Raw genomic sequence first — 17949 nt, 5'->3', positions numbered from 1 at the left:
AAAGCTGCTTATGACCATATATTAATACTGTGTACAGTGTTTACACAGCAACCTCTATTGGTGAAATATTATATTGCAAGCCACTGATTGTGAAACAAGTATGGATGCAAATGTTTCCATTGCAATGTGTTACATTTTTAAAATAAAATTGCTTTTACAAACTTTTGGTCAATTCATAAAAAGTTTTTGAAAGCAAAGAAACATTATTTTTAAAATGTAACAGATTGTGGCTAAGTGATACTATGTCAAAGTCATAGTTCATTGTGTCACATGTTCCACTGACAAAGTATAGCCATAAAAAAATTATTTAAAAAAAACTTGCAAATACTATGTTCCCCATAGGCCCCTAACAGAATGACACTCCTTACATTGCTTGGTGTCTGTTTAATCATTAGCTGCAATTCCAGTGCTGACTGACGCATTGTCCACTGATCCAGGTTCTGTTGGGAAAAATAAAAATAAGGTTCAACTGTGCAAGGAATTAAAGGTGAATGGCAGCAAAAGATGCAGGAACAACAGGAATGAGAACAGAATAAATACAGGGTTCTCTGGTTATCCCTTTACCATGAATAAAACAGAAGCACAATTTCTCTATCCTTTATTTTTGTGCTCAGTATCGTTTGGTTTCTGTTATATTACCTTAGATCCATACTCACCTGCAAGATGTGTTTGATTCGCTGCCTCTGTGGATTATCTCCCTGCTCGGTATCATTCAGTCTGTGTGGGTAACAGATAAGCTGCATGAGGCGCTGAGCCTGAGCACTGCTCAGAACAGGGTCCTGTAGATCATTAGAGTCCTCGCACAGGGAACGCACACAGCGCTCTCCAACCCATTCCTGCAACAAAAATATAATTAACAAGATTCACTAAAAGAAGTTTTTAGCTCATTTTCTAACATAAGGCACTAGCACATTTTGTTTTCCCTGGTTTTCCAAATAGCAAATTATTTCTGTTCTCTGGGTAGGGGAGTTCATCTCCAGTTAAGTACGGGGCATCTCTAGCACAATCCTGGCCACAAGCCAGGAACTGGAACTTAAAGCCAAACTTAAATTGGGTTGGGCAGATCCTATCTTAAGTTTTGTAAAATCCTACCAGGCCAGGCTTGGCTTCATGCACTGTGAACATAGCATAATGTGAGAATTTCTAGTACGGAGAATTACAGACTGGCTAGAAAGTCTCACATTATGCTATGTCCACAGTGCATGAAGCCAAGCCTGGCTTGGTAGGATTTTACAAAACTTTAGCTAGGATCTACTTACCTGTTTGTTTTTATTTTCTGGTACGGAGAATTACAAACAGGTAAGTAGATCCTAGCTAAAGTTTTGTAAAATCCTACCAGGCCAGGCTTGGCTTCATGCACTGTGGACATAGCATAATGTGAGACTTTCTAGCCAGTCTGTAATTCTCCGTACCAGAAAATAAAGGAACAAACAGGTAAGTAACCATTCATCTGAAAGGCCCGCCATTCAGCAAGACTGAAAACGGCTGCCCCAATTACCAACACCACACATGGGCTGAATTTTTGGAATAGCCTGGGGGGGCCACAGGTTCAGATATAAGTGCAACCATTTTGAAAGCCATGGATAGGTAGAAAGTATTTATTAGGGCAGATTGACGGTGAGGTCAGAATTTTATAGCTGTAAAATGTGTTACTCACTTGCTGGCATATGCTGCGTAGAACATATTTTGCATATTCATCCAAACTGGCTGTTTCAATTGATACTGGCCGACCCCCTGCTCTCCTGGTAGCTATATCTTCCTCTGAAGCATTATCAGTGCCAGTGGGATGTGAGAATCCTGAGCCCCTCAGCTCTGCATCACCTTGGAATAATAAAGGCAGAGGGACAAGGATGCAAATTGCAGGTATGGATCTTGTGATTATAGGCAAATAGGCAAGTTGAAGTGACTACCTACCTAAAACAAACACAGCTTTCAGCACAGCAAACACAGCCCCATCCACGATACGATTCTGAGATGCTGCCAGAAGGTGGCGGTCACAAGATGAACGGATTCCAACAGTTGGTTTACCTTATGGTAAAGAAGGAGAATACTTAACAATACTAAAGAATTTCTTAACAATTGCATAGTTGTTTACTCATGGATCCTTTATGAGGATTCCTTCCCACCCTCTGATCGTCATACTCACTACCATCAGGTTCACAAGGGTTCAGCTGTGGGGTTTTGAAGAGATGGAGTAAAATTCGGCAGGTGAGACGAGCCCCGGCCTCTGAGTCCTGCTCACTGCAAGCTGAGGAAGTAAAATACAGAATCCTGCTCATTGCATGCTGGGAAAGTCCCCTCATCAATAAAACCTCTCACAAACTGGCATTGTTACCTAAAACCCATGTAAACATACACCCAACCACTTACTACAAATAAGAAATACTTGCCAGCATTTAGCAAGGATGGGATAGCAGCACAGCGAATCAGATCTTCCAAAAGGAGACACTGGCGAGCAACTAAGATTGCAACAAAGGTGGCAAGAGAATCGTGGAAAGAGAGATCACTAACCTGATGAGAGAAACATTAGTGATAAGAAATTGTCAGAGAATAGGTCTTAAACCTGGCAGAAAACATTTGCTGGTATATAACCAAAACTTAAGTTTAAAGGGCAGTAAAAATATGAACTAAAATACTTTTGTTGTTAATGGTACATGACAAAAGCAGAATTATGCCAATTAAGTTCCAATCAGCTTACTAATTAGTACCTCTGTCAAGGCCCCTTCCTACTCTTTTCTATATTGTTATGCTACAGACAAAGCACAGGGGAGGGAAAGGGAGACAGAACTGGAGACAACTAGAAGAAAAGTTAGAGTTAAAAGTGGCTATAACTGAAAGCACAAACTTCAGAGCCAGCTCCTACATACCTCCTTAGCCTATGCGTGTACTGTAAATTTTCATGACCCATTGCAGAAATTGTACAATAGAAGAGCACAGCACATTAGAAAGCCTTTATTCCAAAAACATGGTTTAGACCTGGGACATCAGCAACATTTCAGGCCACCATTGGCATTAACCTAAGTATTACTCCAGAGCATCAACCCTTTGTAACAAATCATCCGTCTTACTGCAGTTAGCTGCAGTTTATACTGCACACACAGTGTGACTGTGTACAAATACTTCAGTATAATGAGCACCCTGTGTCAGGTAAGGGCTAATGTAAACCTTGGGTTAAAGTGACAGCAGCTGAACAAAACTGTCCCAGTGCTACCAACAGCAACTAAGTTAGCACTCACCCGTCTGCTGTTTCAGAGCTACTATGTATTTGCCGAAAATTACATGACATCATTTGATGCTGTGATGCTCCCACCAAACAGCATGACATAGCTGTCTATCAGTGGCCCTTCAAAATAATTTTATGGCCCCTAGTTCTCCACAGACTTCATTTGACAATAATCCATTCCTCATACATATGAAAAATCACATAACTGGCCCAAGTCATGGAGAACAGACAGCACTACCATAAGGTGTCAACAAGAATTAAGCCCATGCAACAATTTTCAGTGGAAGAAATGTCAGAACATAACAATGAATAACATTTTGATTTTCCTTACATCCACATTGCAGAGCAGATCATTGAAGCCACATGTGCCATTGTTGGATGAACAGCAGAGGGCTTTTAGGACTCCCAGCCACTCGGAGCTCAGGGCTTTGCAGGATCCAGTCAGTTCAGCGCACAAAATGGCAATGTCATTTACCCTGAACACAAGAACACACAATCACTTTATTTCCAATAGCCGCACTTGTGACTGAAATAGACATTCCTGCTTAACCTGCTTGCTGATGTACTAACGCATTATAACTTTATAGCTTTCGCTTGTTTCTGTCATGCAAGTCAAGTTCTCACCTGTCTGTATCGTGGTCTCCCGCACACACATGGACAAGTGCATTGCACACAAAACTATAGCGGTTGGTTGGGGAGTCACTCAGCAACTTTCCCAGCATTCCACAGTTAACACTATGTCCGGATGGGTTAATGATGGTGTCTAGCATAAACTCTTGTTCCCACAGCATGTTGGAGTCTGATGGCTCAACATTACAATAAATTGTATTCTTCACCTTTGAGCAGAAGTCACTGTAGAGAAAGTATACATTTTACATAATGTTCAGTTGTCAGTGCTTTAAAGGTTCACAAGATTGATTTTGTGTGGAAAAATCTTGCAAGTGAGTTGTGAACCCCAAACTAAATCTAAGGTACAGACCAATCAACAAGTAATTGTGCCTCATCTCCACAGACAAGTGGTAGATCTCTGCATTAACTCACCTGAAAAGCTCCCCAAATTTGCTCTTTAAGTGGCTACATGATGTGTACAAATCATAGAGATATGCCAGGATGCATCGCTCCGCAGATGAGCCATCTGAACGATTCATTCCATGCTTCACCACTCCACACAACCTGTAAGAAACACACTGTATGAACCTCTGGAGAATAGCACCACACTATAGCCTGCACAGCTACCATAGCAAAATCCCTATTTATATGCAGCCTATATTCTCTGCCAAAAATGTATGCAGACTGATTACTTCCTTCCCCAGCATGTAGCTGCACATTTTCCCAGAGCACCCCCTTGCTCACCCTTCGAACACCTGAGCAGTCTGCTCCTGGTTGAGGATCAGGCAAGTGTGATAATGACGCAGAACAGCAACAATGCACAAACACAGACCCATGGTGTAACTGCCAACCAGACTAGAAGATTTCAGCAGGAGCTCAGCCTCTACCACGCTGAGCTCATTCAGCAGCTGTAATAAAAAAAAAAAAAAAGACAGGGAAAAAATAGTATCAAAAGAAACTCAGTATTCTGGAACCCACAGAGAAATACAGATAACATAACTGATAAAGTCAGCAGACAGAAAGCAATACCTGAATAGCAAAGTCAATGAGACCACTAATGTTTAAAGAATATTCCATCAAGTCGAAGATAAACTGGATATGTTGTACCAAGGGCAGGTGATAGGAGAGACCAAGAGCAAAGCTTGTGATTTGTTCCAACACATTCCGTGATACCTAAGATTAAAACACGAGACAAACAATGGCTAAACATTTACTCATGCCAGGAAAAGGTCCAATTTATGAATTTACCAGCCAACCAATTTAGCCAGTGCCAGGTAGAGAAGGCAGATACGTTTAGCATTGCCCTAAACTGGGCTAAAGCGTTACTCACCCATCACAATGAGTCTTATATTCTAGACACCACCAAACCACTCTATGTATCACTCATCACACAATGCAACTCAGACCCACAAGAAGCCAACATGGGATGATTTTGCTTATATTCCAGGTATCGCTTCAATAATAAGGCACACCCGCGCCAGAGAATTCACAAGTTACGATACCTGTGCAGTGACTTGGTGCTGATCAAAATGTGAAAGTTGCTGAAAGCGGCAAAAAATCTCCTCTGCAGTGGGAAATGCTTCAGGCTTTGCCCTGCGTCTGCGCTGCCCCTCATCTGTTCCACAAGGAGAAAGAGTCAGTTTTGGTACATTTACTTGCTTCTCAATCTGTTTGACCTTCCCCATGACCACCACCTTACCTGTTTCAGAGGTGCTTTTGCGATTTAGCACCTTCAGGATATCACGTGTAATCCTCTTGATTATGTGACGGGCATCATCTCTTTGCCTTCCCACCCCATAAAGAACAACAAGCCTCTGATTACATTCATGGCTGCACGACTCCTCCTTGAGACACAAGAGAAGAATGTTTTTTTAACATTAATAGGCATAATAACAAGAATTCAGCAATTTGACGAAGGAAACACTTTTTGATGGAGAGGACAACGTACCTGTGGGATAGGGAAATGTGTGGCATATTGTATATGTCGCGGTTGATCATACAGTGCGGAAAGAGGTCCCTCCCCATTCAAACCTTTCACTGTGCGGCGGATATCTCGGTCCCCATCTTCAGGACCAGGACTTCGCCCCTCACAGCGCATGGCAGGTGAAAACATCTAAAAGAAGAAAGAATAGCAACGAAAGTTAGTGTAAAAAAGCAAACCAAAGAACACATTTGAAGTAAAACACTAAAGGAGTATTTTAAGCGTAACATAACATTCCTAAAGGTAATCATACTGGATAACACAAGATCTATATGTACATAGCTTGTTCTAGCAACCTCAACAGAAGCTTACCATGGCCTAAAGTGTGCAAACAGATTTGCAAATGGCTAATCACTCATGACCAGCAACAGTCATTGGGAAGAGCCAGCCAGCTGCATTATGTCAAAGCCCAAGTTAAAAATCTACAGCCATATGTTCCAGGTTTTGAAGAGGGTCTCCTGGCACTAACAGTCTAACAGGCAAATATTTAACAAGGACAGCCCTAAGTTCTATAGCACATTTGTATTATTCCACTACCCAAATTTTATGTTGTATAAAACAACCCTATAGAATGGGTAGGGTAGCATAAGCCATTTTATGTCATAAGGACATATTTCCAAATTATGAGTAGGACAATTACAATTAATCTTTAATCTTTAATTTGTTTACCTTCCACAAACAGTAAAGTACAAGGCATAACCTGATATTATATATGGCATATCTGCAGTTAGACAGGGGTTGGGGCAGATATATCACATACCTACACACAAATGTCCTTAAAAGAATCTAGCATAGGAAATAATGGACAATGAACGTAACAAAATGAAAACAATAAAAAAAAAAGGATATAAGCCTAGTTACCGGAAATTCACTTTTCTCCATGTCCTCGAATAAAGCCCCAGAGCCATGATCAATATCCATGGTTTCCGAGAGAGTGGTATCCTGACACAGACAGAGACAAAAACATAAATGGAAATGCAGGGGAAATAAAGAAACTGTAATTTGAATGAGTATGGAACAACAAAAACTAGGCATTCACCATTAATTCTTTATCTTTTCAGTCTCTCAGTGGACACAGTAACTGTGGGCATAGTCTCCACCACAAGACACTAGTACAAATACTCTCCTCCCACTACAGATAAACCTTAAACACAGCCTCACTTGTTCTGTTTTGAATAGCAAAGCCAGTAAACAAAGGTAATCAAACTATGTACAAATTACGGCCGAAACCATCAGGAGGGCTTCACAAAGTGTCAGAAGCCACAACTATATCAAGACAATACAGTTTGGCAAAGGAATGCAAGGAAGATGCTTGGTTCCTAAACATCCAATAGGTACTTGCTTGAGTGGAGTGTACCTAAACTCCCAGTGGCACAGGATGACCTTGGGCCACATAAGCTCTGCAGATGGATTCCTTGATACACTGAGCAATGGTGGTTTTTGAAGCAGGTTGCCCCTGGCAAACACCAGTCAAAATTAAAAACAGGTCCCCAGACTTAAAAATCACTTCAGTCCTTATAACGTAATAGTTCAAGACACAAACCAGGTCTAAGAAGTTTAGCATGACCTTTTTGTGGTTTTTGGACTTGGGGCAGAGGTAAGGAATGGCTACATCCTAATGAGACCACTTTATGGAGGGAGGAAACACTTGTATAGAGAACTGCCATGTCCACCATGGCCAGTAAAGGTGGGTAAGTAGTATGGTACTGACCCGTTCCCTTTGATGATCCATGTTAGCATTGGTAAAAGTGGAAAGACATATGCTATGCTGAGGTGACATTCATCAAGGGGACAGCAAAGGGGGGACTGATGTTAGGCTGAAGGACAGGGAAGTGAAGTACAAATGCTAGTTTTGATAGGAAAAGTGCAAAAACCTCCAAAAGTGAGAAGCATCTAAAGCAATATTATAAAACGTTAACATCTAATAGTTTGCTATAGGCTTTTAGATCTGGATAAATGTATAAATTATTACAATAGGTGCTTTGACTGACACTGGAACCCAAGTTGGACAAGTCTGAATACTGGTGAAAACACAATACACAAAAAATATTGTTATTAGTGTTATTTTAATACACTAAGAAAGCAGATACTCTGGTCCACGTCATTAAGTACCTTGTTGAAAGCATCCAGATTTTTAGTGCATCAATATATATTTTACATAAGTATTTGAATGCTAGACTGATATGATACTGAAACAAAAAAAAATTCCTAAAAATGCTAAGCATTTGTTCTTATTCATGGTTTATTTTATACCTGTGTATGTTTTTGCATACCTCTAATTTTATGCTGCTATTGGCCTCTCCTTCTTTGCGGTCAGTGTCATCAGAAGGGTCCTCATATGGGGAGCGGGGTCGGGGTGCATGTGGGTCGATCCCTAAGTCTCCACGGGATATAAGTGTGCACATGTACATGTTGTGTGAAAAAACATCATGTCGAATTAGTTCACAAAATAGCAGCACCAGATTATAGAATTCCACACGTTCGCTCTCATTAGCCGGGTCCGCTGGTGGAGAATACAAAACACTTAGGTCAGTTCAAAGGAAAAAGATTTTTTTAGAAAGAAGAGGATTAAAAAACTGCATATGTAAGCATTAGGGAAGGGGGGGGGGGGGGGGGGGGGAAGAAATACCAGACACAAAAATATAAAGTATAACCAACCCCAACTTAATCACACTTACTTAGCATAGGGGCCTGTGTATCAAGGAACTGAAGCAGGACTTCTTGGAACACAGGAGGTGCACTCAGAGCAGACAAAGACCCAGAAGATACAGATCCCTTTTCATCAACTGCCTCTGAGTCTCCACATCGCTGGCAGGGAAACAAGGTGACACAAAGCACATGAGAGATCTTAAGAAAAATGTCCCCTGTGCAGTCATTCCTTTGAGATACAACTTTAAAATAAAGAGGCTTCAGAGGCATACCTCGGCTTCAATCTCTGCCTGCCGCTTCTCCAGTAACTTTGCCACCACCAGTGCTCGGTGGTGACCATAACGTTTACAGCTGACAGCCCACTCACAGAGAAGCGTGACTACTGCATCATCATCAGGTGATATCTCCAGGTTAAAAAAAAACAAACTATTTTAGGCTAAAAACCAGTGGGAAAGGGAGACAATAATATCCATAAAAAAGAAAGTAAACATATGTATAAGGAAGCATGTACAGAAAATCCCTAAACTAAAGAATTTGGGTCATAATAAGAAAAATGCAAGCAAGGGTTCCTTCAACCATTTCCCATTACCTCATGCCCATCTTTGCCTAGGCCAAGTCCAAATATTCTGTTATACAAAGAGTCCAGGTTGTTGCTGAAGTCCGATTTCTCAAAGCTGTGACTGTCTAGAACTTCCAGAGTATGAAGGACCCGCCCAATAGGAAAACCTGGAAGAAGGCACCACTCAGAAGGACTGCCATGTAAGAGGCAAAAAAAAAACTTTAAGCAAACAACAAGTCAGTATTAACAAATGTACCTGCAGTGGCCTCCTGACATTTATCAAATGACCACCTGACCTCTACTGATCTCCCTCGCTCTTTTATCTGCTGCTCCATGTCCCGCAGTTTTCTACGCACCTATAATAAATAAGTAATTGATACATTGTGAGAGCAAACAAAGAGTGGGACATGGTTTCTTTGGCTGCTTATGGATGGGACATAATCACAGCCCTTAGTCACCACTAACCTGCTGTGTGAAGGCAGAACTGCCTCCAGGCATAGGCAAACTGGAGGGCGCAATGGGAAGGTGGTCCAGAGGTGACCCAGTTTTTATTCGGTTATCAGTTAAAGAGTAATGCCACACAAGAGCACTAGGACAGCAAAGGACAATACTCTGTAAAGAGAAAACAGATGGCAAACTTTTAATAAAAAGTAAAGAAAGCAAAAAGAATACATTAATTTTGCTGAATGGTGGACAGCACACAGAATAGACAGTATTGTGCACTTCAGGTGGGTTTAGGGTAATACCAAAAAGAGCATATCCATACCTGCAGCATGCAGCTTAGCCCAAACACAAGAGGTCTATGCTGTGGGCACTGCAGAAGGTCACTGAAAGGTGAGGAAGGTGCTGATCCAGAAGGAGGTGGTGGTGCAGGTGCTGGAGGCAAAGCTGTGCCTGTCTGTGCTGTCATTAGGTGTCCTGGGTGGCTCCCACTGCCCTCCAACAGCTGTGCTAGTCTCCTTGTGCAGAAATAGGCCAGACGCCGGGAGAGGTAAGCAGACTGAACCAGGGAATTGGAATACTGAAGCACAGATGTGGAGTCAAGAAGGTCAAAAGAAGGTTCAACAGACATTACACTTACCAACACCAAGAATTCTTACAATACTCACCCGCAGAAGAAGTGGGAGTAATAGTTTCAAAAGCTCATCTTCTCCCTGACGAATCTTCTCAAAACATTCCAGGACCCATGTGAGAAACTCGTGCCGATCCAACATTCCGTCCTGCATAAATAAAGAGAATAGCGGTTTATATCCTTAGCCATGAATAGATATGGCAACCTATCATTACCAATAGCTCTTTCTGAAATAGCAAAATAATCTTCATTTCTTTTTTTATCATCCCAGATGCCTCAGTGCTGCTCAGATATGTAAAGTGATTCTAACTCTAATGGATAGTTGAGATTTAATTGCTGTGTGAGGCAAGGACTATTTCTGCCTTCTTTTTGCAAGCTCTATAGGGAGTCCAACACTCTTTGCAAGGTATTTTGTGGTTGTGTCTAAAATCTCAACATTTTTTCTAGTGCTTTGCTTTGGCTCGTAAAGGTTGAATAATCACATAAATGAGTTATCCCAAGCTGACGTAATCACTTAAAGGAGCACTAAAGTGGTTTGAGCCATAACAGGTAGAGTAGCGCTTTGGGGCTTGGCAGCTGCTATGGCATGCCAATTATAAGCCAGGAAAAGATTGGCTTCAACTGAGCGCATTCCTAATCAGTGAAGGCCACCACAAAGAGAAGGACATTATACCTTTTATGATCATGTATAAGGAAGTGGGGCCATATCATGTATAAAACATTTTTCCTTTTCCTTTTATGAGAAGGCCTTCTAGGGAAGAACCATTTCAGCAGGCAGTCAGGTAAATGTGGATTGCTCCTGCCTATGGCACAGTCATGAAAGAATGGCAGCTTTCAGTTCTTAGTGTATGAATGCTCAGTGACACTATGCTGCGCTGTAGGGAGTGCATCTGCCATTCTTCTAAACAGCCTGGCAGCAAGTGTATTTTGTATTGAAGCGGTTTGCCAAGAGGACTACAGCATTTAAAGGGGTTGCTCACCTTTGAGTTAACCTTTAGTATGATGCAGAGAGTAATATTGTAAGACAGTTTGCAATTGGTCTTCATTTTTTATTCTGTATTTTTTTTTTTTTAATTATTTCACTTTTTATTCAGCAATGCTCCAGTTTGGAATTTCAGCAGTTATCTGGTTGCTAGGGTTTAAATTACCTTAGCAACCAGGAAATGGTTTGAATGAGAGACTGGTATATAAATAGGAGAGGACTTTAACAGAAAAATGAGTAATAAAAAGTAACAATTACTATTAAATTGTGCCCTCACAGAGCAAGAGAGTTTTGGCTGTCAGGGTGAGAAGAAGGTGGCAAATCATTACAAATCCATACAAAATAAATAATGAACGCCAATAGAAAAGTTGCTTAGATGACCATTCTATAACATACTAAAAATAATCTTAAGGGCTCTGGCACACGGGGAGATTAGTCGCCCGCGACAAATCTCCCTGTTCACGGGCGACTAATCTCCCCGAGTTGCCATCAGTTGCCATCCCACCGGCAAAAATGTAAGTCGCCGGTGGGATGGCACAAGCTGCGCAGGTGATTTTGGCAAATCGCCGAAGTTGCCTCGCGAGGCATTTTCGGCGATTTGCCGAAATCGCGCCGCCGCGTGTGCCATCCCACCGGCAACTTAAATTTTTGCCGGTGGGATGGCAACTGATGGCAACTCTGGGAGATTAGTCGCCCGTGAACAGGGAGGAGATTTGTCGCGGGCGACTAATCTCCCCGTGTGCCAGAGCCCTAAAGGTGAACTACTCCTTTACAATACTGCACGTGCCACTGATAACCTCAACAATCCATTATTTGGTAAATAAAAGATATGATAGCAAAGGGGTGCCTGCATGAAGCATACCCAGTAATCAACAGACAGAAATTAAAGATGCAGCTAACCCAAAAAGCCATTACAATTAAAGCAAACTTAAGAAATTTTCCAGCATGCATTCATTATAAATTTGTACTAGTTTTCTAGCAGAATTAAGTCTAAAACAACTGGACTTTTCTGAGTTTTTGTCCTTGAAAACGTTTCATGACTGAAAGTGTGAACTATTGTGAAACAGCTGGGGTAAGGATGTCAAAGCGGCATTGTATGTTGATGACAAGCGGTGTCGCAGGCCCCCTCCTCTGTTCAGGGATGGTTTCTTTAGGCTTCTTGAATGGTCTCTTTCACCCCTTTTTCAAACCATCTGTCCTCTCGGTCCAAAATATGCACGTTACTGTCCTCAAAAGAGTGACCTTTTTCTTTGAGGTGTAGATAGACTGCCAAGTCTTGCCCTGAGGAGATCTCCCTCCTATGTTGGGCTATTCTCTTACAGAGAGGTTGTTTTGTCTCCCCAATGTATAAGTCTGAGCACTCTTCACTACACTGGACAGCATAGACCACATTACTTTTCAATTACTTTTCATGTGCTTTGGTGTAGGGTCTTTAGTGTGCGCCAACTTCCATCTCAGAGTGTTGTTGGGTTTGAAAAACACAGGAATGTGATGTGTGTTGAAAATTCTCCTAATCTTTTCTGATGTTCCAGCAACATATGGAATAACTATGTTGCTTCGCCTGCTGTGTTCCTCCCTTCTGTTTGTTGGTCTGTTCTTTTTGCTTGTCTTTGATTTAGTTTTGATAAAGGCCCAGTCTGGCACAAGTTTTTAGAGCTTCTTTTAGATGTTTGTATTCCTTCTCTTTAGCCCCTGCATTGGTTGCCACAGTTTCATCCCAATGATGTAGAGTCCTAATAACACCAAGTTTATGTCCCTAAGGGTGGTGGGAATCAAACAGTAAGTACTGATCTGTGTGAGTGGGTTTCCTGTATACTTCAATATCCAGGTTCCCCCTTTCGTTGATAACTATTGTACAGTGCAAAAATGCCAGTTTGCGGTCTTATACATCTTTTCTTGTGAACCTGATGTTTTTGTCCACCGAGTTTGTGTGTTCAGTGAAGGCTGGAACCTTGCATGCTTTAATTTTGACCCAGGTGTCATCCACATATCTGAACCAATGACTTGGTGTTCCCTTAAAGGTGTCCATGGCTTTCTTTTGCACTTCTTTCATGTACATTTTTGCTACAATTGGAGACACAGGGGAACCCATAGCACAGCCATGTTTTTGTCTATAGAAAACTTCCTTGCGCTTGAAGTAAAGAAGCCACTCGGATGAGTGGTGAAACGTTTTAAAGGGAAAAAAATCAGAAAAGTCCAGTTGTTTTAGAATTAATTCTACTAGATACTGTGTATAATGACCTGGATGAGAATCTTGATAGACATATGTATTAGTTTTAAAATTCTTTGTAATTGTAACTGCTACTGGAAGCAGCACTAAGTCTGTCCCTTGCCATTTTGCTGGTTCTTACTACTGAAACAATGAAGCAGAACCAGATCTGAGAAGAAGCATGCAAAGCAGTGGGATTCTTGGCTGGATGAGAGCTGGCTTCTGCTTCATTGCTTCAATAGTCAGAGACAGCAGTGAGTACAGAATAGCAATGGACAGACATCCTTTTTTCCAGCATTCTAAAAATACAGCCCAACTCCTCACAGAGCACAAGGTCCTAGGGATGGAACAATGCCACCACCATGTTTTATACAAGGGATAAGATTCTCATGCTGGAATGCAGTGTCTGCTTTTGCTAAACATAACACTTCTCATTCAAGCCATAGTTTTATTTTTGGTCTCATCCATCCACATAGCATTCTTCCAATAGGCTTCTGACTTATCCATGTGTTTTTTTTTTAGCAAACTGCAGACAGACAGAAAGCTTTTCTCTTTTATAGAAGTGGCTTTCTACATGCATTCACTGACGCAAGAGAGGCCCTTCAGTTCCTTAGATGCTAGCCTGGGGTTCTTTAACATCATTTAGAGTATTCCACACCTTGCTCTTGGTGTGATCTTTGTTGTTCGACCACCCCTGGGGTGGGTTACAGCGGTGCTGAATTGCCCCCATTTGTATACGATCTACCTTACAGTCCAAACTCTTTAGAAATTGTTTAGGTCCACAGAAAACTTTTTGGTTCAAGCCATGACCATGGGTGTTGTAGGTTACAATTTCTCACTGCACCATACAACTCACAAGGTATTTTAAAAGGGAACTTTTAAACTGCATGTGCAGTAAAATTTTAGAAATGTGTATTGGCATGCCCCAATTTCTTAAAAATACAACCCATGCGTATTGTCCCATACAGCTGGGCAGCGTAACGCTCACAGCAAAATGAACCTGGGCAAGTGCGCTTTTCAGTAAATAGAAACACTGACCTAGCTTACAGGGTTAGCGATTATATTAGCTTGGAGGTATTTACCTCCGGGGTAATGACACTTTCCCTGTCCTTTAAAAAAGTAGCATAAAAATTGCTGCCACATACTGCCCATAAACAATCAGAGGGAATCTCTCCCTGATGTTCTGAAGTTCAGTTCTTGTGGTGCTTTACTCCTGTATAGCTTGGTATACTGAACCCCTGTAACCAATATCACACTTTTTACCAACTTTGCTGCTTTGTTTTTATATTTCCTTTCCTCTGACAACCCATCCATCATTCTTGTGGACTCTTGTATCCCCATTACCAACTGAAAAATCCCTGCCCCGAAAAGCTAGTTTTGCTAACAGAAGGTCATAGCCAGTACCACACCAGCCTACTGTACCATAATAAGCTAGAATTTCTTTAGTTGGGTAGGACAGCACCAGAAAGCATGAAATGTGGGAAAAGTGCAATACAAAAAAAGCTCTCACCTGGAACATAAACAAAGCCAGTTTCTCATTGTATTCCCACTGTTTTAGAGCCACTTCCACCTCTGGTGGCATAGGACCTGAAGGAGAGGAACAGCCCCCAAGGGCTGGACGGTAATAGTCTGCAATCTTCTGCAGCTGCTCCCACAGATACCGGGTGATAATTTGTGTCCACTCTGCACAAAGAATGAGAAAGTTCCTAGATTTCCTTCAGGTTTAGGCTGAAACTATACATACATTTTTTATTACCCAACAATAAACTGTTGACAGATCACTGGTGCTGATCCACACAGATCACTAACTTTTCACACAAAACGCTCATTTTGAATATTGTTGATATGCACTGATCACTCATTCTACATGTCCCTTTATTACCCAAATGAGATGCATTTTACCTATGATGGGATCCATGACATGCCTCTTTTTCACTTTGGTTTCTGTAATGGCTGCATAATATGCACAGGTCATCTTAATGAGCCAGGCAGCCCTCATCACAGGCACTGAGAAACGAGCTAGAAAGCCGAAGACTTCTTCCTTCTTTCCAAATATGGGTACCTGCATGTCACGAAAAAGAAAAGAGGTTATGTTTGAAATGTAGGCTGTACCATATTTACTAAGTGTTTTTATGATTAGATTTATGCACAAAGACAAAGCCTGTTATGCTTTTTCCTAATGTGTTCACAAAATTTGGAAGATACCACAGCAGAGATATTCTTACTTAAAGGAACAGTAACACCAAAAAATGAAAGTGTATAAAAATAATTAATATATTATGTACTATTGCCCTGCACTGATAAAAGTTATGTGTTTGCTTCATAAACACTGCTAAAGTTTATATAAATACCCTGCTGTGTAGCCATGGGAGCAGCCATTTAAATTGAAAAAAGGAGAAAAGGCACAGGTTACTAAGCAGATAACAGATAAGTAGCCTAGATTCCCATTGTATTCTACACAGTTATCTGTAATCTTCTTATGTAACCTGTGCCTTTTCTCCTTTTTTCAATTTAAATGGCTGCCCCATGGCTACACAACAGCTATTTCTATTAACTACAGTAGTCTTTCTGAAGCAAACACACAACTTTTACCAGTGCAGGGCAACAGTACATTATATTTTAATTATTTTAAAACATTTTTATTTTTTAGTGTTACTGTTCCTTTAAGACTAGAAAATCAAGGGAAAATGGCTGCAAGGGAAGTTTTGGAAGTTTTTCAAGATGCACAAAGGTTGCACCAATGGTAAGACAGAAGGGCTGAAACGAAACGACTTTCTGACTCCATATGCCTCTATGGCCCATCACCATTGCCAACTATTCTATGTTGCAGTTGACGGGCAGTTAACTTCTTGGCTTCTATAGCGTTCAACAGAATTAAAAACCCCAATCATTGAGAAACAACTGAGGAAGATATAAGAGATTTCAGTCCGGTGAGACCGAAGAAGGGACAAATAACTATATTAGGTGTTTGATTTGCTCTAGTGCAGGCCTAAAGCCTAAATCTGACATAGTGATCTATTCTTAGTAATAAATTGTAGGAATGCGTTTGCAGATTAAGAATGTAGTACATTGAGCATGTTCAGAAATGATATGAGCATGACCCCTGCCCTCAAACTTATAGTGCAACCCTTACACTAAATGGTAGGAGAGGGTAATTGTCCACCATATATTGGATGCTCGAAGGCATTCTATTATTTTGCAATTTATGTAGATCCTGGTGCTCTCCAGCTGGAGGTCTGGTGTTTGTCTGACAGCCAACAGGGCAACATCATGGTTATAACAGTTTAAAGGGTATGGTGAAAAAGCCCTTTGCAGCACCATGAATAGTGCTGCGATGATAATAACTTTAAAGTTTTCTCTGTCAGGTTTCAGCAAACATTTAGGAAGCTTTGGGGTTACAGGTCTCTTCCAAATAACTCTGTTTTTAGCAGCAGACAATCTCAGCCTAACAATTACATATTATAATGGATCAAGAATAAATCATTTTTAATTAGAATTATTTTAAAGGCAACCGGGACAGTCAGTGATTGCCATTAAAAAGGACTTGGATCGCCTGTTCTTGCACAAGAAAGATGTCTATCTTGAATCTTCTAAAACACTAGAGGCGCCACTGCCAGCTGCTGTTTAGTTTCAGTCTCACTTCCACAGCATATGTGGCTTTATGTATCTTGCTGCATCCTACTGTCGGGATCCGTTACGATCAGAACTCCTTCGCCCAAATCCTTTCAGAACCCCTTGCTAACCTCAACCCAGACACCCTCAGCTCTGCTTTCTAAAACGTTTTTTTGCACAGTTACAAAAAAAGTCTACAAGCATATATTTTAAACATATATTATCTTAGTAGGTACTCTGCAGTGGTCACTACAAAAATTACATGATGTTTCCAAGGTTCTCTTCTGTAAAGGAAACCAAAGCTCTTGTCTTGTACATGTCATATTACATACATATGCACAAAGCGATTAAACATGTGACTCACTTTTTTTGCGAGGTGTGTGAGGGGCTTGGTACCAGCCAAGTCCGAGAACCAGGTGTTGATTGAACTCTGAGTGCGAACAGTGACCAGCATGAAATTGTCCTTTTGATTGACCTGTGGTTTCCTGCGGCCAGTGTCTGGCAAAGTGTTGCAACGCAGCTTCTCTGACATGATACTGCTGAAGTTAGAGCTGATCTATAAATGCAAAGTAGAATTTATTTAGAACCCAGAAACAAACAAGGTAACTGGCATTGGCTAAATATGGAGGATATTTGGTTTTGGATAGGAGAAATTACCTTGGCAGGGTTAAAGTTGACATTTTTAGCACTGCCATGTTCATCTGCCGACACAGCTGGCTGATTGTTAAATCCTTGTTTCACATTCAAAGCTGTAAGTTCATCCTGGAAGAGTACAGGAACAGTACATTCCAAATGTCAGTATCATAATAGGTTGTAATCAATTTTCAAGCAACACTGAGACATCTCCACCATGGGCCAGCCTTTTTTTTGTTTTTAATAATAATAATAATTTTCTGTTGCCAGGTCAAATAAATCTAGAAGTATAGCATTTTACCTTCTACTGCCCTACAAAGGCACAATATATTTTGATTTTTGCTGTTCAAATGTAATATTCTGTATAGTGTGCAGTTACCCCTAAGGTCAGCTTTATGCACAGATGTCTTCCATCTAACT

General features: G+C 41.0%; 1 protein-coding gene across 3 annotated transcripts in view; it reads right to left on the bottom strand.

Moving 5' to 3' along the window:
* The window catches only part of med12 (mediator complex subunit 12), a 29535-nt gene that overhangs the window by 7795 nt on the left and 3791 nt on the right, over positions 1 to 17949 (bottom strand). For 2 of the 3 annotated variants that reach the window (XM_012969006.3, XM_031891511.1), the window contains exons 2-27: positions 17554 to 17658; positions 17261 to 17452; positions 15187 to 15346; positions 14795 to 14967; positions 10131 to 10241; positions 9788 to 10042; positions 9487 to 9633; positions 9278 to 9377; positions 9052 to 9188; positions 8735 to 8866; positions 8492 to 8621; positions 8087 to 8316; positions 6675 to 6755; positions 5781 to 5945; positions 5335 to 5676; positions 4862 to 5005; positions 4577 to 4740; positions 4265 to 4396; positions 3848 to 4075; positions 3555 to 3699; positions 2391 to 2511; positions 2147 to 2248; positions 1915 to 2028; positions 1658 to 1821; positions 657 to 836; positions 369 to 440 (exon numbers count right to left, since the gene is read on the bottom strand). In XM_012969006.3, coding sequence (XP_012824460.1) covers positions 369 to 440; positions 657 to 836; positions 1658 to 1821; positions 1915 to 2028; positions 2147 to 2248; positions 2391 to 2511; positions 3555 to 3699; positions 3848 to 4075; positions 4265 to 4396; positions 4577 to 4740; positions 4862 to 5005; positions 5335 to 5676; positions 5781 to 5945; positions 6675 to 6755; positions 8087 to 8316; positions 8492 to 8621; positions 8735 to 8866; positions 9052 to 9188; positions 9278 to 9377; positions 9487 to 9633; positions 9788 to 10042; positions 10131 to 10241; positions 14795 to 14967; positions 15187 to 15346; positions 17261 to 17452; positions 17554 to 17658 — 4026 coding nt within the window. The remainder of the gene's footprint in view (positions 1 to 368; positions 441 to 656; positions 837 to 1657; positions 1822 to 1914; positions 2029 to 2146; positions 2249 to 2390; positions 2512 to 3554; positions 3700 to 3847; positions 4076 to 4264; positions 4397 to 4576; positions 4741 to 4861; positions 5006 to 5334; positions 5677 to 5780; positions 5946 to 6674; positions 6756 to 8086; positions 8317 to 8491; positions 8622 to 8734; positions 8867 to 9051; positions 9189 to 9277; positions 9378 to 9486; positions 9634 to 9787; positions 10043 to 10130; positions 10242 to 14794; positions 14968 to 15186; positions 15347 to 17260; positions 17453 to 17553; positions 17659 to 17949) is intronic. The other variant, XM_012969009.3, reaches the window with a different exon arrangement.

Source organism: Xenopus tropicalis, chromosome 8 (genome assembly GCF_000004195.4).
Source record: "Xenopus tropicalis strain Nigerian chromosome 8, UCB_Xtro_10.0, whole genome shotgun sequence".
Lineage (NCBI taxonomy): Eukaryota > Metazoa > Chordata > Amphibia > Anura > Pipidae > Xenopus > Xenopus tropicalis.
The sequence above is the reverse complement of the archived record's forward strand: the minus strand, read 5'-3'. Positions and strand labels throughout refer to the sequence as shown.